The sequence below is a fragment of the Crocodylus siamensis genome, chromosome 1 (assembly GCF_052110815.1).
Source record: "Crocodylus siamensis isolate JL-2025a chromosome 1, ASM5211081v1, whole genome shotgun sequence".
In the NCBI taxonomy this organism is placed as follows: domain Eukaryota; kingdom Metazoa; phylum Chordata; order Crocodylia; family Crocodylidae; genus Crocodylus; species Crocodylus siamensis.
In genome coordinates, this window is record NC_143395.1 from 60,787,465 (window position 1) to 60,811,258 (window position 23,794).

Sequence of the window (23,794 nt, forward strand, 5' to 3'; positions counted from 1 at the left end):
TATTAATTACCAAGAGCTGGGCTAGTCAGATTCTAGCTGCTATTTGCCAGAAAGTAACTACCTGATTTATTCACTGTCTGACTGCTACAGAGAACATAGCTGTAATTACCCAGGTAAGGAGTAAAGAAAAAAAATTCAACAAAGTCTGTAAGATCTTTTCAGTGTGAAATGCTGATATTTTCTTCTTCATAAATACTCTTAAAGGGAGAGGGGTGTTCTTTTATTCTGCTTCTGAGTAAGTTAAGAAAATGCTTCAACAATTTAAAAAGGAAGAGAAACAGTTAATTCTGTTTCAGGCTCAGTGTACCACATTCACTAACACATGCTTACCTGCAAAAGAATTCCTACAGTAGAGAATGGATTACTAATTAAAGGGGGCTTAATGAGAGATGACTTTTTCTTAACCTTTGCTCTATTTTTAAACACAACAGTAACAACAGAAAAAAGATGGATAACAAGAAACTTAATTACTAGTACTGTATATAATTCATAAAAATGGGATGCTACATAAACAAACTGTAACATCAGTAGAGTCTAAAACCCAGTGTTGAGCCAGTTTGATATGATTACTGCTTAATTTGGGACTATACCGTTCTCTTCCGAGGTTTAACTAAAGAGCATTTTAATTTTTTACTACCTTGTTATGAATTTAGAAGCAAATAAACAAGTACTATGAAATCACATTGCTGCCTTTCAACAATAAAGCGCAATCCCAGCATGTCATGAGTTTTCAACTCCTACTTTCGGGAAAAAAAGTTGAAGACCTAGACTTAAAACAATCAACCTGGTTTTACTTCAAGGGAGACTTCAGTTTGGATTAAGGTGATGGTCTCAGTCCTGAAACTGGGCTCACACAGGTAGACCCTTATGTCCATGTGGAGACCCACTGAGACATAATGGGTGTCCATGGGAAATCAAGGTCTAAGTCTCTTACATGTTTGTGTAATGTTGTTCTTTATATTCCATTGAAATAATTAAAGCCTCTTTCCTGGGTTTTAAAAGAAATTGCCCACATTCAAATGTTTCTTCCTTAAATGTTCTCTGTTCATTTACACTGTAACAAAACAGCAGCATGTCATTTTGTGACCCCTGTCTGAGCAAAACCAGTCTCTGAGAAGCATATTTAAAAGAGCAGGGGTTTAGGTTTACTTATGCATTATTTCTTTCAGAGTATCATTCCAGGTGCCCTTATTAGTTCAGCTACTGTCATATCAGGTAACAAATTGATGAGACTGAGGGTGGCAGGTCTCTACCTCTCCCCTTAGGTGTGCGCAAAATGGCCATCAACTCTTAAAACAGTGCTTAAAACCACATTTTTTGCCAGAAATCTTTCAAATATGGTGCAGCAAGATGGTAATTTGTACTTCAAGAGCAGCGGTTCCCAATCTGTGGTACGGGTACCACCAGTGGTACTCAGACAACCACCTGTCAGCAGAACATGTTTGCCAATTTATTATAATGACTTTAGATGTGACAAAAATTTGCTAGTGGTACTTTAAGGTTGTATCACTTTAAATTGGTGGTGCACAATCTGTCAGATTTTGGGAACCGCTGCTTTAGAGGATTATCATCTGCCCTGGTATGTGTTTAGCCCAGGGGTTCTTAACCTCTTTAGGCTCAAGGCACCCCTCAGAAAATGCCGGCTAAGTTTTCACTCATTTTTGGCTGTGAAAAACTAATACAGCCATTTTTCTATTGTAAAGAACTCAGAAAGACCACAACAGGTAGGATTTATTTTAAAACTTATTTCTTATTTGAAACTGTCTGCACACCTAACAGTGCTAATGCTGTGTGGGCTTCCGTAGCACCCCTGAAAGGATCTCGTAGCCCCCCCCCACTGCACCCTGGGTGAGAATCCTTGGTTTAGACGTTGAGTAATTCGCTCTTTTTCCTTGGCGTGTAATGTAGAGCCTGACTGCAAGGGCCCAGTGAGAGCCACTGGCTCTATAAATAACTCAGGGCATACGAAAGCCAGGATTTTCAAAGTGGGTGCTCTCAATGAGACACCAGCAGATTGCCTTGCGTGAAAAACTTTGTACCAGTGGAGAAAGCCAGGCAGGTCCTCCACAGGCATAAGACCCTACACCCCAATTTCTTCCTTATAAAGCTCCAGGTCCTGGAGTCCTGGGAGAAACTCAACTTCTATTCTTAAAGACCTGTGGGTTTTCTGCCTTTGCCGTTTCCGGGAAAAGCCTCAAAAGCGGGTGAATCCTAAAGGCTCCAGCAAGCGGCATTTAGTATCTGCCGTGAAGGTGCGGAGAGAGGGGCTGAGACTCCAACATTAACTCCCACGGGCTCACAAAAGGGTCCTGCCACTGTCACTTGGGGAAGCGAGGCCAGTTCAGGCCTCTGGGGGCTGTTGCGGCCTGAAAGAGCATAAAATAAAAGACTCCGGGGCCGGGCTCTCCGCGGCTTCAATCCCTCCCTTCCTCCCTCCCCCACTTCGCCGGGCCGAAAAGCTGCGGCGGCGGTGGCTCGGGCGGGGGGGAGAGGGCCGCGGCGCAGCCCTTCCCGAGCGCAGCCCTTTCTGCGGCCATTTTCTTCGCCAGGGGCTCGGAGAGGCGGCAGCGCCGTGTGTGGGGCTGAGCGGCCCCGCCGCGCTGAGAGGAGCGCAGGCGGACACGGGGGCCGGCGGCCGCGGAGCCAGGCGGAAGGCGTGGCGCAGGGCAGCTGTGAGCGGAGGGAAGGGCCTGGGCTGGCGCCTCCTCTCGGCCTTCCGAAGCGGCGGGCGCGTGTGGCGGGCGGGCAAGGCGCGCAGGCCGCCGCTGGTGGGGGGCCGGGCCTGCGTCCGCCCAGGCGCCGGCTATGGAGTGAGGGGAGCCGCAGCGGAGGAAGATGGCCGGCGGCGGCGGCGGCGGGAGCGGGAGGGACAGCCCGTTCCTGAAAGGTGCGTGAGGCCGGCGGTGGCGGGGCCTGGCCCGGTGGTGGCGGGGCCAGGCGCTGGCGGGGGCGCTGCGGGGCCGGCGTTTGCTGAGGGCGCTGGGAGAAGTGCCGGCATTTGTGCCCTGGCCTAGGCCGGCGCCTTGTGTCTGCAGCGCAGCTCCAGCCGGCCTCGGGGCAGGCAAGGGCTGAGGCGCTTCGCCTCCGATGGCCAGAGCTGTGGTGCGGGAGAGAGGAAGACTGGCTCCCGCCCTGCGGCTTGCGGGGGGAGCCCCGGGCTTTTCTCTGTTAGTTAGAGCTCTTTTTAAAGCAAAAAAGCTTGGAGTTTGCGCTGGGGGCGGGGGCTGCATGAAGGTTTCAGTAATACGTTTATAATGGGGGGGTACCCATTAAAGTCATGGCAGGAGCCTGGACGGGAATGGCTAAAGCAGCGGGTGGTGCCATCTGACCCAACTGTCCCTCCCCTCCCCCACAACCAGCTGCTGACAGGCCGCCCACCAGGTCCTCTCCATCGGGATCCCAACAAGAGTCGCATACTGTTCCTCCATGGGGACAGAGTATGGCAAGTCTGGGAGGACAGGGTTCAGCCCCTCCACCCCGTGTGTGGCAGGATGCATCTGGTGCACTGCACCCTTTCCACAGGCTTCCTCTGGTGCAGCTCAGGCATTTGGAGGTGCTCGGGGAGTAAACGCTGCTTGTGGCTTCAAGTGGTTCATCTGATCCCAAGGAGCTGCTCATTTCTGATCCAACAGGCAGGCAGTTTCCTTTCTTCTCTCTTCCTCCCTCCTTAAAGCACGGTGCCTTTTTCCCTGATCACTCTTCTTCTTCCCCAAAATCTGGTGGTGCTACTGCCTGATGTTACCATGAGCAAACAGATGTTGATCATTTAAGCATCACACATGCTGGAGGTGAGAGGAGCATGCTGTTTAAACAGGTGGCAAGCAAAATGGGTAACACATAAGATGTCCAATGTAACTGTTTTTCAGGGTCCCTTTTGCACCACAGTACCAGGTTGGCCCATTAAGAACGCCATATTTTTCTAACAGGCATGCTGGTGGTCAGTGAATGAAATTGGTTTTCATTCAGATGCATTTATGCTTGTATTTCAGATTATTTGGGAGATGTGCTAACGTCTAAAATTGTGATAGCAGTCCATGGTAGGTAGGTGGGTGAATTAACAGCCAGTAATGAGGTCTGTGTGAAGAAAAGACTGTACCAGAAGCAGTAGTAGGTAAAAATAGTTTATTCTTCTGAGTGGAATTACACTATAATAACATTAAGAGTGTTCCTGTGATGGGGTCATGACAATTTTAATGTGAGGCAAAAACAAAAATGAGGCTTTACAAATGTTAGCTGTCTATCCCCATCTCTTTTTAAGGTGCTGTAGGTGAAAATAAAAATACATCGTCTTGTTTATAGCAGTCTGTAATCTGGAAATGAACGAGAGTGCTTCAGACCAGTTTGTGGTATTAGAACTGCCATTACCTAGAGCTCTGACTTGGGACACGTTAAAAGCATGTGTGTGAGAGAAGAGTAAGACAAATGTGAGACTGGCAAATGAAGGTGGTTTCATGCCTGCTTTTGCCAGTCTCACATTTGATAGATAGCAGGGCAGTGTGACACCTTAAGATAAAATGAAGGAAGTAAGACAGCGTGTGTTTCTAGACCTTGCATGGTCAGTCTTTGGCTCTCGATGTGTGAAATGGGCAAATCTGCTGAAGAGGAATCTTGTATCTAAGACAGAATTCAAATGTCAAGAAACCCACTGAATAAAAAAATCCTAAAATCAAGAAGTTGCAAAGCATTCATTTTTAACATATTTGCAAAAAAGATAGAGAACCAAAGTCTTCAGAGGTGCTCTTTCCCCTTCCTATTCCGTATAGATCTTTGCAAAGTAGATGCAACCAGAAGTATATATGGTAGTTGGCTGTTAGGTCTGTCTAATTTAAAGTGGGTTATTTAGAAAACAGTTTAACTTGGATATTTTTTCTTTTTAAAAGAAGTTGTGTATGTACATTCTTAATACTGTGTGAGGCTTATAGTGACATCCATCAATCAGATTTAAGAAAGAGATAAAATACAGGAGAAAAACGAGGATTACATTAGTGTAGGCATGAAGGTTTTTATAGGCCACAAGTAAGATGTTGCTTTTCCTTTCATTTGGTATAATGGATATAAAATTTGATTTTTAAAATGGCCATTGTTCACTTAATGGTCAACATTTTTTTTAGACTAATATGTAACCGACCATCTTGCAAATGGAAGTATGATGCTTTTGAGATCCAGAGGTTCTTTAAACACATGGAAAAAGATGGGGTTTTTTCAACTACAGGTGGTTTGGGAAAGGAGTTTTTAACTGTAAAGGTACCTTGTAAATGAAAATAACAGAGTATCTTCATGTTTTAATAGTGTGAGTAAAATGCTGTGTTCTAAGTAAATTAGTGAAAGCTTTGAACATATGAACTGAAAACTCCAGGTCAAATTGGTACTTCCATATGAAAGACCAAGGAAGATCTAAGTTCTGGCTTTGGAATTTCCTTAGAGTCTAATTATTCCGGGTGTGGAGGGTATTGCTTTTGCTCTGCTTGTGCACTAAACGTGTATGCTCTCCAAATTCTGTTTACCTTAATATCTTGAAGAGGTGTGGTAGTTAGTCCCACCTTCAGTGGAATTCAAAGGTAAGACCAGAGATTTCACAGAAAGGTCCCATAACTTTTAGCTGCCACGCATTTTCTCTTCATAGTTGTAAATACCTTGGAGTTTGTCTCCAAGGATTACTTGGAGTTGACTTGAAGAAAATGATTAAGTTAAGTCTCTTCTCTCTGTGTCCTAAATGGGGCACACCACTAAACACCTCTCCAGGAGGGGGAAATGTATGAAGACATAGAAAGTTAGAGTTGGAAGGGACCTCAGGAGGTCATCTAGTCCAAGCCTTTGCTCAAAGCAGAACCATCCCCAAGTAGATCATCCCAGCCAAGTCTTTGTCTAGCTGGATTTTGAAAACCTCCAAGGATGCAGCTTCCACCACCTCTCTGGGTAACCTGTTCCAGTGTTTTACTACGCTCCTAGTGAGAACAGTCTTCGTGATATCTAACCTAAACTTCCCTTGCTGGAACTTGAAACTGTTGCTCCTTGTTCGCTCATCTGCCACCACTGAGAACAGTCCAGCTCCATCCTCTTTTGAGCCCCCCTTCAGATAGTTGAAGGTTGCTATTCAGTCCCTTCTCAGTCTCCTCTAGACTAAATAAGATCAGTTCCCTCAGTCTCTCCTTATGTCATGAACCCCAGCCCCCTTCCCATGTTTGTTGCCCTTTGCTGGACTCTCCAATTTGTCCACGTCCTTTCTGTAGTGGGGGCCTAAAACTGAACACAGTACTTCAGAGGTGGCTTCAAAAGTGCTGAATAGAGAGGAATAATCATGTTATATTCTAGTCCAGCAGTGCTCAACCTTTCAGCCCTGCAAGTCAAATGAGCAGTGCAGAGCCAGTCCATGAACTACATTGGTCCATTGGCCTGATGTAGTGTGTGGTTGGTCTACGGGTGCAACCCTTTTTACTGGCTCATGGGGGCGGTTCTGCATGTGGGCTGTGTCATCCAACTCTCAGGGCTCCCCATGGGTCCAGAAATCTGGAAACTGCGGTGTCCGATGGGTGGAATTTGGCCTATGGGCTGGAAGTTCAACACTGCTATTGCAGCCCTAACATTTTATTTAGCTGCAAGGAAATATCTGTTCAGTTATGCCTTCTCTTCACTCTCAACACAGTGCTATCTTGTATACAGTGGGCAATGTTGTTATCAGTAAGTTTAAAGCACTCCCAAATGCATGCTGTCTTCTCCAAGGGGAGTGGAAACACTTTCGCTAAAAACAGATTTATCCCCTGCTTTGACTTAATCAAAACAGGTGTGGGACAATTACAGCTTGAATGGGAATGAACTCCATTTGGAAAGTGGCGGGGAGGTGTTAGCTTGGGTGTTGGATACTTGCAAGTATTTGAAGTGGGACCATTGGTTTGTACCTTCAGCATTGCAGAATGAAAGGCTATGTCCCCAGGAGAAGTCTTACTTTCTGCTTTTAGGCTTTCTTTTTGTCTATACTTTGCCCTTCTCTGATGCTTCTGGTCACTACATAAATCTTGTTGGAGTATCTATTTTTCAAACTTCTTTTAAAAGGCATCCTTACAGAGAAACGTCTCCAGCATCAATAGCCACAAGGGATGGTAAGATGAACTGTTTACTGCAGTATTAAAAGCTTTTATTATACTTCATGTGCTCTTGCCTTCAGTCAGTGGAAGTTTACCTGTAGTAGCTTAGCCCTCAAATAAAAGAAGCATAAGTTATTGCAGGTAAGCTTTCACTTACCAAATATTGGTAGTGCAGTTGTATTTTTCAGGAAGGGGATGAAACTGTGAAATCCTACCGGATGTAACATGTATAAAAACAAAGTATTTGCCACTGTTTATTTAAGTTTGTATACCTTTTTAATGCCTTGTGCCAAATCATAAAAATATGAGCATCCTTGCCATGATAGTAAGGATGCAAGGGTGTGTGTGGTGTTTTTTCTGTCATGGTGGTTGTGGTGTTGGTTTTATACAAGTGTTAGGATTACATGGATACCACGGTAGTAAACCAGTTCACATATTCTATAATAATTATTTCTTCTAGTTTTATAAGAAAGTATGAAACATACAGTGGATGATTAGAATTATTGTTGTCCTACATGTCAGGAAAAAATATTGGCTTTTGCTATGTTTATGGGCTTGCTTTTTTTTTTTTTAGATGCTTATCAATATACTTTTGCACATCACCTGGTGTTCAAAGGTTCAGTTGTTCTATTCAAAGTCCACAGGTGATCATGAATGTTTTGTAACCAGTTCTTTCATGTAAAATTTATTACTGATACAAAATACATCTTTTTCTCTATTAGAAAGAAAATGTGCTGTTTGTCATCCTCCCCAAAGCTATAGAATATTATTTTGACCTGAAGAATGCTTTATAGTTGAAAGCTTGTCTAAATCTATCCCAGCTATGCAGTTGGTCTGATAATAGATTATCACCAGGGATTGGGGAAATGGTGGCTTTCCCCTTCCAGGCTGGCAGAGTTCATCATGGGGCTGTGGCTGAGTAGTGAGGGGCTTGGACTTGTGTTTTGGTAAGTGAAGTGGGCAGGGGGAGCTCTGACTTTTTTTCCTGTGGAAAAAAACCCCCAAATCACCTGCCAGCATTTATAGACATTTAGAATTTATTTTATTATAGTGATCAAGGCACCGGTAGGCTTTCAGATTTATTTAAAATCATAAAAATATCAATAAAAGATTGTGTTCAACTGATGCATATATGTATACGTATGTATAGTGGTGTTTTATTTTAATTGCAAATTTGGGGGGGTTTTAATCAGAGAATTTGAGACTTTTAAACAGAGAAAACCAGGATCCCTGATCACCCACAAAAATCCTTGCTTCTGTCATGCTTGGCATCTTATTTATCACCTGGCCTTCTTAACCTTGAATTTTATTTGTTTATTTTAGAGTAGTTTTTTTGCTGTTCATCAATCTCTATTGTTTGATATTTTTCTTGGAGTGGGCTTGGAATTTAGCTCTAGGCGAATCAACTAAGTATTTTATACCATTTTTCATAGGATAATGCTTCATTATTTTCATAACTTTTAAAAGTTAATTTTTAAAATATAAATAGCTTTAAACATCCTCTTTACATGTTTTTTAGTTCAACAATATAATATGCATCAAGGCGCAAAATACTTACGAGTTAGTGTAAAGCAACATGGTAGTCAGTTTTTACTGTACTATAAACATCAACGTGTCATTTGTCGAGCCAAATCACTGCTGAAATATGAAGTGCATAACTGATCAAATTGCTTTGTTATATTAGAAACTCAAACGCTATGCTAATACTGTATGTACTATAAGAATATAAAGAATAGCTTTAAATTTTTCAAGATGTGGTGCTTATATTTTGCCAGCAACTACTGAGGATGATTTTTTTGTTTGTTTTTTCTTCAGGAGCTTAAATCATTAGTTACTTGATTGTTTCCTTAAATATAAATTAGTTTCTGAATGGATGTCCAGTAGTATGATGCAGTGAATATTTTCATTTTCATGGAATGAAGAGCTTACTTGTTGGGATAACTATTATTTTTCCTGACTTCAGGCTTGTTTTAGTTGGAAGTCTTTAGTTCATAAATTACATGTATATAATTCTGGGGATTCATCTTTATTGAATATTATTAATAGAATGTGGTGGCATTGGGGGGAATTGCTTTAAGGTTGTGTATACTTTATTTTCTAGTGCTTTCTAGGCAGACTACAAACCAAACGAGATCTTCTCTCCCATGGTTAGAGCGCAATACAAAATAGTACAGAATGATTTGTGATTACTTAGTTACTATATCAGGAGTGCTTAAGAAATGTTACTTATTCTTAGGAGCTGTTTTAAGATGGTCTGTGCTATGAGTTAAAAAAGATTTATATATCATTGAGTAGTTGGGGGGAGAGCTATTCTCCTAGATCAGGAGTATTCAGTCCCCAGTCCACAAGCCAGATCTGGCTCACAAAGTTGCCATTTGGCCCACAGGGCTCTCCATGGTTCTGGAGTTCATGGTGGGGGTGTGGTGGCAGCATTCATTGCCTTTCTCTGGCTGCTGGTCCCCTGGGGAGTCCTGCTGGCTGGGTAGCTTGGCACTGCATGCTAGGATAAGCACACAAGGGTGATGGGAAGCAGTGACCCAGGTGATACAGGAGCCATCCAGGTACATAGGGGCTGGCCCTGCACCACTCATCCAGCCCTCAGAACCAAACAGTTGAGCACCATTGCCCTAGATTAAATGGGGAAAAAATTGACCTTGTCCATGCATCCCCTGTGTGTGTGTGTGTGTGTGTGTGTGTGTGTGTGTGTGTGTGTGTGTGTGTGTGTGTAGAATTGGTTAACAATGAAGTTGTTACTATAGATATGTGGGAATACTTCATTGTTAACCAATTCTACACATTACTATATATACATAAGTACATTTTATAGTAAAAGAATGTGAGCATTGATGTCTTGTAGTTAAACTGAGGAGGAATAATTTGTAGCAGGCAGGTACCAAAAAGGAGAAATAATGCTTTTAAGGAAAACTGCCCCGAGTACTAAAATAATTGTGGTGGAGATGTTTTTATCTTGTACAGGATTGATGACTTAGAAAATCTATTTCTACAACTTGTGAATTCTGTGTGAAATCATGCACTTACTTTGTGTATCCTTTTCATGCTGCAGATTCCCATTTTGCATGGTCAGCCTTATGTCCTCTGTCCTTTTATTTCCATTTTGCTTAAAACTAGTAAGGGGAGCCGGCGCAGGGCCCAGGCTGGTAGTGGAACTGGGTTTCAAAGTGGTGCTGGGTGGGGGGGAGTGGCCCCACCCTGTGCCTGGCACCCTGCGCTGCAGCTGCTTGCAGCCCACCTGGGGCTGCCTGTGCTTGCTCTGGACAGCCCCACCTGGGCTGCGAGCAGCTGCAGCAGGGAGCTCTGGCCATGGGTTTGGGGAAGAGGCCACTTTCTTCCATGCCAGGAAGGAGCCTGGGGAAAAGCGGCCCTTCCCCTGCCCTGTGACTGGTGCTTCTTCCTCCTCCTCCCCACCCCCAGCTTTTCCCCTAGCCACTTTTCCCCAGGCTCCTTCCCTGCCCTTCCCCCTTACCTGAGTTTCTGGTGTGTGGCAGCTATATTGTCCCAGGGCCCTGCTGTTGTGGGAGCCTGCCAGACCTCCCCTGGGTCCTACTGCCCCTGTTTCCTGTCATTTTTGACAGGAACCAAGGGCAGAGAAATATTAATTTTCTAAATTTTTTTTTATAGGGGCCCTGTGGGCGAGGTAGAATAGTTTCATGGGCTGCACCTGGCCTGCAGGCTGTATTTTGTCCACCCTTGGCCTAACACACAAATGCTTCTCTAAGGTGGTAAGCAGTAGTCTTTGGGTTCCAGTTCTCAGGATGGGTGCAAACCCCTCTGAAGCACCCTGTACTTAGGTGTATCCAGGGACCTCAGGTCCAGTGTCTGGACTGTTTTCAGATGTGAAAAGTTTAGGTAAATTAGAGATTCAGTTATTGGATTTCTTCAGAGCAGTCTGAGCACCTAAAGGGGGGTTGGTAAGATTTGTCACAGATTTTTGAGATTTATTAATACTAATATTCTTATTAATATGCGAGTGCATCATGATTTGTGTCATGCCAGGAACAAAAGAGGGAGATGAACGTTTCGAAATGCACTGTTCCAAGAATCCTATACTGATTGGGATGGAAATGGTATTGGTCAAGGTCATTACTCTATTTCTGTTCCATGTTATAAGATTCATAATTACTGATATTTCTCTTGTGGGCATAGTAGATCATGATGCTAAGCTTATTTGGTAAATTCTGAAAATGGGATATATTTAGCAATTTATAAAAGTTCTCCCCAGGGCAAAATCCGAAATGTCATGGGTCCACCAGAAAGGATATGCACAAGCTAGCAGGTGAGTGGCACAAGCCACTTGCACAGTGGATAGTGGTGTCTCATCTACAATTGCATTAATTTCTGCAATATGTTGAAAAACACATCTTGGGGGCTCTTTACATCACATCTTGGTATCAGGTAATCTTCAAGCTGCACTAGTCAAGAGGCCGTTCAAGGACAATTTGCTATTGAGAAGACACTTCTACATTCTGTTCCAGCCCCCCCACCCTCCCACATGATCCAGATAACTGCATGTGCTTAGAACAGTTGGGCAGTGGTTCTAAAGTTAGGTTACTTGAGGCTGCAATAATACAGATACAAAGTAATCATTGTCTTCGACTGAGAGAGAGCAGAAGTAAGTAAATATCGCTTCCACCCACCTGAACAAGAAGTTACCAGTCTGTTCATGGTGAAGGCCAAAGATTAGGTTTCCAAGCAATGTCTTCTCCATATGTTTGTCTTGCAAAGACTGAAGAATCCTAACAGCTTCTTACTGACCCAGATAAGAATGATTCCCAACTTCAGACAACAAAAACTGACTGGAGTCCAGGATAAAAGACATGGCTGAGTGCAGCTTCAGAGAAAACACTATAAATTGGAGCAGGAATGTAAAACACAGCCATGGGCCAGATTCAGCTCTGTGAGCCACTGTCTAGCCTGTTAAGTTACTGGTGGGCCCTTGAAATTTAGGTGGCACAGCCAGCAGTGAGTGGCCTGCCGCAGATCCAGGGCCCCCTGTTGGAAACAGCGATCAGCAGCAGGAGGGTGAGAAGGGGCTGGTACAGCCCTAGTTGCTCTCTGGCCACTTTGTCTCTGCACTGGGTTGTAACCAGAACTGCCACTGCTCTGTACTCCAGGTTGGATCTTGTCCATGGTCCAGATCTGGCCCGTGGGCATGAGGTGAGTTTTTGGCACTGTTGACTTAGAGGCTTTATGGGATGATTGTTCATCCCAAGGTGAGGATAACAGGTTCTGGTCACCTGAGTTAATTCTTTAGTGAGGGCTAATGCTTTTATCATACAAGGTGAGAAAATTGTCTATGTAATATGGTAACAAAATGACAGCAAAGAGAGGTTTTGAGAAATCAGTAGACTTTAACCTTGTTGTTTCTTTTAGTGCTGATTTTCTTGAAGCCTCTGAACCTTAATTTTTCTGTTTAAAGAAGAGGATAACACCATTTTGTAAAGGCCATTGAACAATTTGAATGAGAGCTACTCAACAGAGTTGAACAAATTCTTGACTGACTTTTTTTTTTTTATAAAAAAGTTGTGCTCTTTTAATTTCAACCTGACAGAACATGCTGTGGTCTGCAGTTCTGGAAACCTTAGTTCAGTTTCACTTGTAGCTTTAGTAGGTGCTTAAAGTGAGGTTCTTAATCCTATTTTATATATAATGCCATTCAGTAGTTTCTAAAAATAGATTGCAGTTTGGTTATTGCTGTTGTGTTTGCAGTTGCAGGAGCTTGTCTCTTTGATTGCTTTGATGGGTCTTAGAGTTTGCAAGTAGGTCTACTGTTGTAGACTGCAATTCAGAAGGAAAAAGTCACTTTTCCTCCAGTTTTAAATACCACATTTGCTTAATGCATTTAATTTCTTGTGATGGTCATACTTCTAAATGAGATGTGAATGAGATCATCTGCTGACTTGTTTCAGAAATCCTAATCTAATGCTGATAGCCATGTGACATCTTATTTAAAAGGGTTCCTTAACTCTGCTCCTCCTTGTACCATTTTCAAATTTTGAGAATAAATTTTTGATCGTAGGTGACTCTGTAATTTTTTTCATATTCCTGTGCAACTCCAGACCTCAGCTCAGCACTTGGGCTCAGTGATAAAGGTCTCAAGGGAGTAAGGAATACATGTAGTCTAAAATACTCTATCACTAGAAATGTAAACTTAGTATATGGTTGGATCATGATTTCTAAGAATGTATTAAGCTTTTGATTAATAGCTCATGTAAAATGATTTTAGCCAGTTTGAACAATAATATTATTGTTTACAAGCTTTCCTCTTTTGTATGCAGTTGGTCCCTTAGTCTCATAATACCATGTTTTCTCACTTAACGTGTACTCGCCAAATAAGCCATGCAGCTTGTTTTTGTAAGGCAGAATATAGAAAGATTTTTCCAAAGTCATGGCTGAAAGAGGTGACTGCATAGCTCACTCACTGTCTTGCCAGCTTACTGCCTGCTTCAGGCAAAAACTAGTGTTTTAATTCTTTCACATCCACTGCTGCATTGGTGGCAGCTTGCTTGTTGGCCTTTACAGAAGAGGCAGCTATTACAACACAGTGTTTTCATTCATTTATTCCTCCATGTTCTTTTTCTAGCAAAGAAAATCAGTTTTCCATGCTTAAGACGTGCACCTCTATTTTGAAAGTCTCATTTTTAGGAAAAAAAGATATATGTGGTATGCGAATAAACATGTTACTTCTGTTTCCTGATTTAGATGGCAAACTTGAACAGGCGAGAGAAACTTTAATAACATGTTTTTGGATGAACTTATAACTTTGATGCATTTGTTTTTAGTTGAAGAACTTTCTTTTGGTTGACTCAGCCTTTAGTTTGGGGGTGGTGCTGGATTTCTCACTACCCTGACAGTAGCACCAGTGTGTGTTTTCACTTTCTCTGACAAGATTCAGTTCCATCCTGGAATTGACTATTTGGCTTTTGTTTCACAATCCATTACCTCCCATGTGAACTAAAGCAATATATTACCTGAGCATGAAGTCATCAGCTCATCGGCTAATGAGCACAAGCTCACTTTTAACTATTACAGCCTGTTTGCTTCAGAAGACCTGTCCTGGTCTCTGTGTTGGCTTCATGTAGACTGTCAAGTCAAGTTTGAAGCCTTAAGTTTTATTGTTTAAGGCGATCAGTGGCTGGGCCTAGCATAGCTAAAAGATCACCAAAAGCTCCAAGATGAAATCAGTGGACCACTCTACTCCTGAGTAATGTTACAAGAACAGAAGTCTCCTGCTTTGTCCTCACACAACTATTTCAGATTTGGAAACTATACCTATACAGCACTGCCAGGCACATGTACATGCACCAGCCCTCCTCTTCTTCCCAGTATACTAATACATTTATGATGGACCTTGAAGTCTGCTTCTATGGCAGCTGCCCTGTCATTGATACGGCTAAAGAACACTGATAACCCCTTCATCGTAGGGACAAGGATCTTTAGAGCAAGGGTTGTCTGTGACTTAAGGCTTGCAAATGGAATCCAGCTATGGAGCTGTTTAATCCAGCCCACTTTTACTGGTGGTGGCATACTGGGCTGCTTCAGTAGCAGTCACTTACCCTATGCCACTACCAGTAAAAGTGCCAGTGGCAGCTGAGTTCTGGCACCTACTCACCTTCCCTCTTCTGACCCAAATTGGGTCAGTTTGGCCTGTAGCCTTAGAAGTGTTCTGACTACTACTCAATAGAGATTCAACCAGGACTTTAATAACTTAAATAACTTGCATCAAACTTGCTCCTGAGTACTCCACTTAGCAGATTCATTTATTGGAAATGAAACTTCATAGTGATTACATTACCACCATGTTGTATTGTTAATCTGCCACTGCAGCTGTCTCCATGCTTTCATCCTATGTATGCCACTGAATCCATCATCTATAGTTAACCTCTGTGTTACAGTCCTGTCTGCTCTGACCCTGCCAAGCAGGATACATACCATAGGTATTTGAAGGAGTGTCCTACGGTCCCAAAACTGTAGCTACTGAAATCAGCAGAACCAGACTTGCACCCCACTCTCACCTGCTACACTACCAACCTTTGTCACAAGGATAACAAAATCCTTCTGCTACTTGCAGCGCTCAGCTTGAACACTCTGAATACTTTGTTAATGACCTCCAACCCCTTCTGGAAAATGCTGACCATCTCAAGGTAGCCTTGGTGAAAGAAGACTGTCTTGGCCTACAAGGCAGTCTCTCAATCTCAAATAACGTCTCTCCAGAAATAAACTGCCTAACTCCGATCTCATTAAGTTACCAGACCTTGCTCCAGACTCTGTTGCCAGCTGTGCCCCTCCCCCAACACATCATACCAACACTGGACCAAACAACACAGATTGTCATTCAAGGTTTACTTTTTTTTTTACGCTCTCTTCTACAAGACTTGTATGCACCATACCCCTCTGCTGGCTATATTTGACAAGACAGGACTGGCCCTGTGTGAAGAAAGAAGGAATGAACACCTCTTGAAATTGGATTCCAGAAAGACTGACATAAAAGTCTGTGGAAGAACACTTTTAACCTCCCTGAACATTTCATCATTCCAGAGTAGCTGTTTTAACAACAGACTTTTAGAAAAACAGCTTTAATATGGAACCACAGAACAAGAAATCATCCATCCACAGACTGGATCATATTAAGTATGGTCTCAATAGAGGCCCTGGATTCTTATCCCAATACCTGCGTTACTTTTGTATCACCTATGTTGGGTTTATTGACATATTCAGCTCACATTTTCTCTCTTGGCAGTGCCCCCTTCCCCTATTCTTTGTATTTACTTTTCTTTCCCTAAATTGCTCTATAAGTCCATTCATAATATCCCTTGCCTATGTGCCTCTCTGCACATAGGCAGAGAGAAGATAGGGCAGGAACCTTAGAGACAAACTTGTTCAGAAAGGCTTGTTTCCATAGCCAACAGGTTACTTTGCCAGATGCTGTGTGTCTCTGAACCAGTTAATCTGTAGGCACCACCCTGCCCCATGTTCTGCCTGACCTCAGATCAACTTGCCTACCTCTCTCCTTTTTTAACCAGATAGTCTCTGATGTGTTGCTCTGCCCTGCCTCAATAACATTGGAACTTTTTATTGTAAGAGTAAATTTTATCTTTGCAAGAGCCGGATTTGCTAGTGCTTGATGTGCTTTTTCAGCCTCGTCTTTAGCAAAAACACAGTGTGCATGTTAACAATCCACCATTCCCCAAAACCATAATACTCCTGTTTGACCTCTTTGAGAAAAGATGGGAGAGAACAGCAACAGAATGTGACTGATGCCATTCATTTTTTCTTAATGTACAAATAGTGCTAAATCTGAAGTGGGACAGTTGTGTAAGGGTGACTTGCATTGTCTGAGAAAATGTATACTGACACCATGTGTACAACTAAAGTACCTTTCAAATCTAAAAGTGTTAAAGCACATGTTCATTTTTTGTGGTCTATTTGCTTAAAGTTCTAGTCAGAATGTAAAACTAATTTTTGGCTATTAACAATGTCCTGATCTCTTCCACACTATCTCCTGGAAAGGGACATTGACCCAAAGTTTGTTTCCTCTAGCTCTCCCCTTCATTTTTCAGGTCTTAAATTGGGAGCCAAAGTTCTAACACAAGAGACTTTCTTTAGAGTGCAGATTATTATCATGCAGCAATATCTTAAAGATTATTTAAAGGGGTTCATGTAACATGCATACTACCATTAAATACATGTATTTAAAATTGTATATATTTAAGATTATTCTCTGCTTTCAATGTATAGGAAACTGACCTGACAGCTGCTTTCTTTTCCTCAAATAAATCAAACTTGAAGCCTTTACCAACAAATGATTCCCTACTTTAAACAGCCCTTTCAGTTTAATATGAGTTAGTCTTCCTTTGAATAAATGTCCTGGACAGAATGTTAACCTTTTGCATATCAAGAGGGGAGGACTTGTCTAGCAGGAAACTGAAGAAGTTGGGGAAAAGCACTATTGCACCAGACTACTTTTAAAAATATATATTTATTGCCTTCATAGCTAGTATCTGACAGCCTTCCCATTAATTTATGAAGGTAGCAAACTTAAATGGTCCTGGAGACTCATTTTTACCTTTATGTGCATATAATTAAGTGAAGCTGACTGAGTGGGAACTACAGTAAAGGAAAAAATGCATTTGGATCAGAACACTTGGTTGGTTGTTCTTAGTTAGTGGTCCCATCAAGAAGAGTCATGGTCATGAAGGAGTGAGAGGATTTGTTAGGTAGTTAGCCTATTCTGGGACTTTTGAATTTGGGACAGTTACCTTGAATAGGTTCATCTGCACACAAATAGAGATGTGACTTAGAATGAAACAATACATTCAGTGTGTTGTGTTCCTAAGTTGCTGCATTTCTATATGGAGCTTTTCCAAGATGTGTGTCTTGTTCCTAGGTAAAAGTTGCAGTTGTTTGTGAGTGGAGATTACAAATACATTGATCACTGTGCCCAGAACTGTGACGGGGAAGAAAAGGTCAACTGACAAGTTGCAGTAGGAGGAGGACTTTTCCTCTGTTGGGGCTGTTTTGGTGTCACTGTGGAGTTCAATCAAGAGGTCACATATCACTTCTGGAATATAACATGGGCTACTGATAGAACAGAAATGTTTAATAGATGAGAAGGTTCTTTTCTGAAGCATTTTTCTTCTGAATTTTGACTAGTATTCTGAGTTCAAATCTGGCTAACAGATCTTTTTCCAGTTTATTTCTGCTAGAGATTGGCAGAACTTTTAAGACTAACACAGCTCATATGAAGGGATATTCAGAATTTTTCTGGCTTTACAAAAATAGAAAAAAAGTATAATTTGTGTTCAGTTATCCTTTTTTTTTGTTTTTGTTTTTAGTATGGACTCCCTTGATGTCAGTCAGTTTCATCTAATGCATCTGAAGCACAATGTGTGTCATGCAAAAGTCCTTGTCCTGAAAGTCCATAAATTCCTGCAATTGCTTTGTGGTATTATCATCAGTATTGCAACTCTTCCCACAAAGTCTACCTTCAACTTGAGGAGCAGGTAGAAGTCTAAGGGAGCCAAATCTGATGAATGAGTTGGATGAGGGAACATTTCAGACACACATTTTGTTGTTGTGGTCACTGCAGTCTGGAATTTGCAAATTGATGCCTTGTCTGGAAGAAGAAATGCTCCTTGAGTAAACATTCCTGACACTTGTTCTTGATGACTTCTAGCAAGTCTATACTAGTAAACTGCTGTGTCAGTGGTCTATTGATGGTCTCCACTAGTCTGTTGAGAGAGAATCATTTAGTCACCACTTCGCTGTCTCACTATCACCATGATATTAATTGATGTTGTCTTCAGTTTCTTGGAAGGTGGAGATTATTTCTACTGCTTGGTCAAGAGGTTTCTTGATACCAAAAGTTTTTCTGGAAATGTCAAGCTTTTTTTTTATTCTGAGCCACCCCTCCTGCTGAAACCTTTCTCACGTCCAGATGTTTTTTGAAAATGGCATTCATGGACTCTGTACTGATGCCTACTATTTCAGGTATGTGCCTGAAAGCTGATTGTGTCATTCATTACCATTTCTTGGGTTATACAATCTTTTTCTGTTATGGTGGCCTATATAGAATTTCCCGATCTATTGTCTCACTCTCAGTATTGATCTAACAGTTAAATGTAGCTGCCAATTTTTTTTCCCTTATGGCATAGGAAGAGGCATTATCTGTTAATCTTGTCGTTCTGCCCCATGGATTTTTTTTGGTGTTAAACCTTTATTGTAGAGTTAATAGATGATCATTCTGGTATTAATCTTCACTTTTTAAGTCTTCGGTGTCTGACATTTGTCCTCAAAAAAATTGTATACAGATAACAAAGCATCACCTCAGAATATCAGTCCTTGAATTTATGAACATTATTAAATAGTCCAGGCTAGTTATTTTCTGAATGTTTTTTGTATCTTCAATAAACTGCAAAATGGGCTATTATTTGTGTATCGGTGTCATTTCAGCCCATTGTCTAGCTAATTCATAGATGTAGGTCCCCCCTTGGTAAGTCTGTAAATGGCCACCAGGTCCCCTTTCAGCCTTCTCTTGTGAAGGCTGAACAGGTTCAGGTCCCAGAGCCTCTCCTCATAGGGTTTGCCCTGCTGTCCCCTGATCATACGAGTGGCCCTCCTCTGGACCCTCTCCATGTTGTCCACATCCCTCTTGAAGTGCGGCGCCCAGAACTGGACGCAGTACTCCAGCTGCGGCCTGACCAGTGCTGCATAGAGGGGGAGGATCACCTCCTTGGACCTGCTCGAGATGCATCTGTGGATGCATGACAAGGTACGATTGGCCTTCCTGACTGCCTCCCCACGCTGCCGGCCTATGTTCATCTTGGAGTCAGTGATGACTCCAAGATCCTTTTCTGTCTCTGTACTGACAAGAGGGGAGTTCCCCAGCCTGTAGGTATGGTGCCAGTTGTTCTTCCCCAGGTGCATCACTTTGCACTTGTCGGTGTTGAATCCCATCCTGTTCTCATCTGTCCACCCTTGTAACCTGTCTAGGTCTGATCGTAGCCTATTGCTGTCTTCTAGCATGCCCATATCCCCCCACATCTTAGTGTCATCAGCAAATTTGAACAGGGTACGTTTTACCCCCTTGTCCAAGTCGCTGATGAAGATGTTGAACAGTGCGGGCCCGAGGACGGAGCCCTGTGGAACCCACTGCCCACATCCCTCCAGGTTGAAAATGACCCATCCGCCACCACTCTCTGGGTGTGGCCCTCCAGCCAGTTGGCAACCCAATTGACTGTGTGCGTGTCGACACCACAGTCCCCTAGTTTCTTAATGAGAACGGGGTGAGAGACAGTGTTGAAGGCCTTCTGAAAGTCCAGGAAGACTATGTCCACTGCTACCCCTGCATCTAATGATTTGGTGATCTGATCATAGAAGGCCACCAGGTTGGTCTGACAGGACCTGCCACTGATGAACCTGTGTTGGTTGCCCCTAAGCATGAAATCCCCTGCTGGCCCCTCATAGATGTGTGCCAGCATAATTTTTTCAAACAGCTTGCTTAGGATTGAAGTAAGACTAGCTAGCCTATAGTTTCCTGGGTCCTCCTCCTTTCCCTTTTTGAAGATGGGAACCACGTTGGCCCTCTTCCAGTCCTCTGGCACCACACCAGAGCACCATGAGTGCTCATAAAGCCATGCCAGGGGTCCCGCAATGACCTCAGCCAATTCCTTTAGTACTCTAGGGTGGAGATCGTCTGGACCGGCTGACTTGAATACATCCAGTCCCTCCAGAAGCTGCCTAACTAGTTCCTCACTAACCCTTGGCCTAGGTGTGCCTCTCCTGGGGCCTGAGGGGGGCGCAGCGGGGGGGTGGCTGTTCCAGTCCCTGCTTAGGAAGATGGAGGCAAAGAAATCGTTAAATATCTTGGCTTTGTCATCTGGTATGACAACCAAATTTCCTAACGTGTCCTGCAGGGGCCCTACATTACCCGGAACCTTCTTTTTACCCCCTGTGTATTTAAAGAAGGACTTCTTGTTGTCCTTAATCCGGAAAGCTAGTCCCAGTTCCATCTCTGCCTTGGTCTTCCTGACTGCCCCCCTACATCCCCGAGCAACTGCAGAATAGTCATTCCTGGTGATGGCCCCTCCTTTCCATTGGGTGTACACTTCCCTTTTAGCTAGGAGACATTCCCGGATGCTTTTGGTGAGCCATGGGGCTTGTGTGCCCTCCTGCTCCCTTTGATCCTTGTTGGGATTACCTCCCTTTGGGCTTGGAGGATCGTCTCCTTGAGGCGCGACCACTCTTCTTGGACACCCGGCTCCCCTCCCCTCCGGGACCTCAGTGCTTCCCTGACTATTCTCCTTAGCTCATTGAAGTTTGCCCTCCTGAAATCTAGAGCTCCTGCCTTGCTGTAGGCCTTTGCCACCTTGCGCTGGATGGTGAATTCCAGCAGGCAATGATCACTGTCGCCCAGGTGGTCGAGCACCTGCAGCCCCCTCACCAGGTCATTACCCATGGCCAGCACCAGGTCCAACAAGGCATCTCCCCTGGTGGGGCTGTGCACCTCCTGGGTTAGATGGAGGTCCTGCATTCTGGCTAAGAACCTATGTGAGCGGTCGGACCTGGCTGACTGCTCCTGCCAGCAGATGTCCGGGAAGTTCAGGTCCCCGATGACTACCACATCCTTAGACTTCACTATCTCCATGAGCTGACCTAAGAATTCCTGGCCGAACTCTTCCCCTTGGTTGGGAGGTCTGTAGTAGACCCCCACTGTTAAGTCTCTTTCCCCTTGACTGCCTTGTAATCTAACCCAAAGCACTTCAGAGTGCCCTTCCTCTGATTCTTTATTGATTGATGAGGATGGATATTCCTCCTTAATGTAGAGTGCCACGCCCCCACCTTTCCTTCCTATCCTGTCCCTCCTGTATAGCCTATAGCCCGTGACATTCACCGCCCAGTCATGCGTTGAGTCCCACCAGTTTGTGGCTGGGTAAATTCCAAGTTGCACAGTCCCATAAAATTTCTAGTTAATAAGTGAATTTTGCCCGATCACTTGTGTTACCACATATGTAAAAAGGTAGGTAAAGGCCAGGCGACCTACTCTTATATACAATATATTTTGAGGTGCTCAAACCTACCTGTTTCTGAAAAACTGAATTCTAGAAGTGCACCAATACATCGGTCCGATATCGGATTGGTACTGAAATAAATCAAGAGTAAATTGGATGCTTATCTTGCTGGGATCCTATGACGCCAGCTGACTTCCTGCCCTTTGGGCAGGGGGCTGGACTCAATGATCTCCCGAGGTCCCTTCCAGCCCTGATATTTATGAAATCGTAGTCTTTCTGGACTTTAGGAAGGCCTTCGACACTGTGTCTCACCCAATTCTCATTAAAAAATTAGGCAACTGTGGTGTTGATACCTACAGTCAGATCGCTAATTGGCTGGAGGGCTGCACTCAGAGTGGTGGTGGACAGGTCATTTTTGACTTGGAGGGATGTGGGCAATGGGGTTCCCCAGGGCTCGGTCCTCAGGGCCCCACTGTTCAATATCTTCATCAACGACTTGGACAAGGGGGTGAATAGCACCTTGTCCAAGTTTGGAGATGACACTAAGATGTGGGGAGAAGTGAGCATGCTAGAAGAGAGCAACAGGCTACAAATAGGTCTGAACAGGTTACAGAGGTGGGTGGATGAGAATAGGATGGGTTTCAATACAGACAACTGCAAGGTATTGCACCTGGGTAGGAAAAACCAGCAGCATACCTACAGGCTGGGGAACTCCCTTCTTGTCAGTACAGAGGCAGAAAAGGATCTTGGTGTCACTGTTCCAAGAAGAAAATAGGCTGCCAATGTAGGGCTGTGGTCAGGAAGGCTAACCACACCTTGTCATGCATCCACAGATGCATCAACAGGGGATGGCACACAGTCTTGCAAGGCCTTAAATGCCTATATACCAATGCTCGCAGTATGGGGAATAAACAGGAGGAACTCACTCTCGGAATATCAAACCCAGATATCATAGGGCTAAAAGAAACGTGGTGGGATTCGTTCCATGACTGGGCAGTTACCATTAGGGGATATAGGCTTTACAGGCGGGATAGAGAAGGAAGGAAAAGTGGGGGTGTGGCACTCTATGTCAAGGAGCACTACACATCCTCTGCCAGCACAATGGGGTCAGAGGAAGGGCAGGCTGAAGTGCTCTGGTTTAAGATTCAAGGAGACCGTGGGGAGAGTGATTTGACGGTGGGGGCCTACTACAGACTCCCCAGCCAAGGTGAGGAGCTGGACCAGGAATTTTCAGGCCAACTTGCAGAGGTACTTAGGGCAAGGGATGTAGTTGTCATGGGTGATTTTAATTACCCAGACATCTGCTGGGAGAAAGTCAGCCAGGACGGACCATTCCAGGAGGTTCCTAGCTGAGATACAGGACCTCCACTTAATCCAGGAGGTGCACAGTCCCACTAGAGGAAATGCCCTGTTGGACCTGGTCCTGGCCACAGGTGATGACCTGGTAAGGGGCTTCCAGGTTCTTGATCACCTGGGTGATAGCAATCATAGCTTGCTGGAATTCACCATCCAGCACAGGGTGTCAAGCGCCTGCAGCAAGGCGGTAGCCCTAGACTTTAGGAGGGCTAACTTCAACAAGTTGAGGAGACTAGTGGGGGAGGCGCTGGGGTCCTTGAGGGCAGGGGAACTCAGTGTCCAGGGCGAGTGGTCGTTCCTTAAGGAAACGATACTCGGGGCCCAGGGGGAGTCCATCCCAACAAGAAGCAAGGGGGGCAAGAGTGTCTGGAAGTCCCCCTGGCTCACCAAGGGCATCCAGGAATGCCTGCTTGCCAAAAAGGCGGTGTACACCCGGTGGAAGGGGGGTGCTATCTCCAAAGAGGAGTATACCTCCTCTGCTCGGGCCTGTAGGGAGGCTGTCAGGAAAGCTAAGGCAGACATAGAGCTAGGACTAGAGTCCAAGATCAAGGATAATAAAAGGTCCTTTTTCAAATACATAGGGAGGATGAAGAAGGCACCAGGTAACGTGGGGCCCCTGCAAGGTACTCTGGGCAATCTGGTGGTTGCACCAGAGGAGAAAGCGGAACACTTTAACCAATTCTTCATGTCCATTTTCTTGTGCAGGGACCGGGACTTCCCAGCTGGGATGCCAGATGGACTCGAGGGGAACGCCTCCAGACCTCAGGTTGGGGAGGACCGGGTTAGAGAGCTTCTGGAGGGGCTGGACATGTTCAAGTCAGCGGGTCC

At 44.0% G+C, this 23,794-nt stretch overlaps 1 protein-coding gene across 7 annotated transcripts in view; it reads left to right on the plus strand.

Annotated features, from left to right (window-relative positions):
- Nucleotides 1-2,443: 2,443 nt before the first annotated feature.
- Nucleotides 2,444-23,794, plus strand: part of SENP6 (SUMO specific peptidase 6) — a 134,382-nt gene continuing 113,031 nt past the window's right edge. For 5 of the 7 annotated variants that reach the window (XM_090035160.1, XM_090035194.1, XM_090035205.1 and 2 more), the window contains exon 1: nt 2,530-2,887. In XM_090035160.1, the coding sequence (XP_089891286.1) occupies nt 2,836-2,887 (52 nt within the window). In that variant the 5' untranslated portion in view covers nt 2,530-2,835. Of the gene's footprint in view, nt 2,888-18,438; nt 18,591-23,794 lie in introns of those variants that run through there. The other 2 variants (XM_090035214.1, XM_090035169.1) reach the window with 2 other exon arrangements.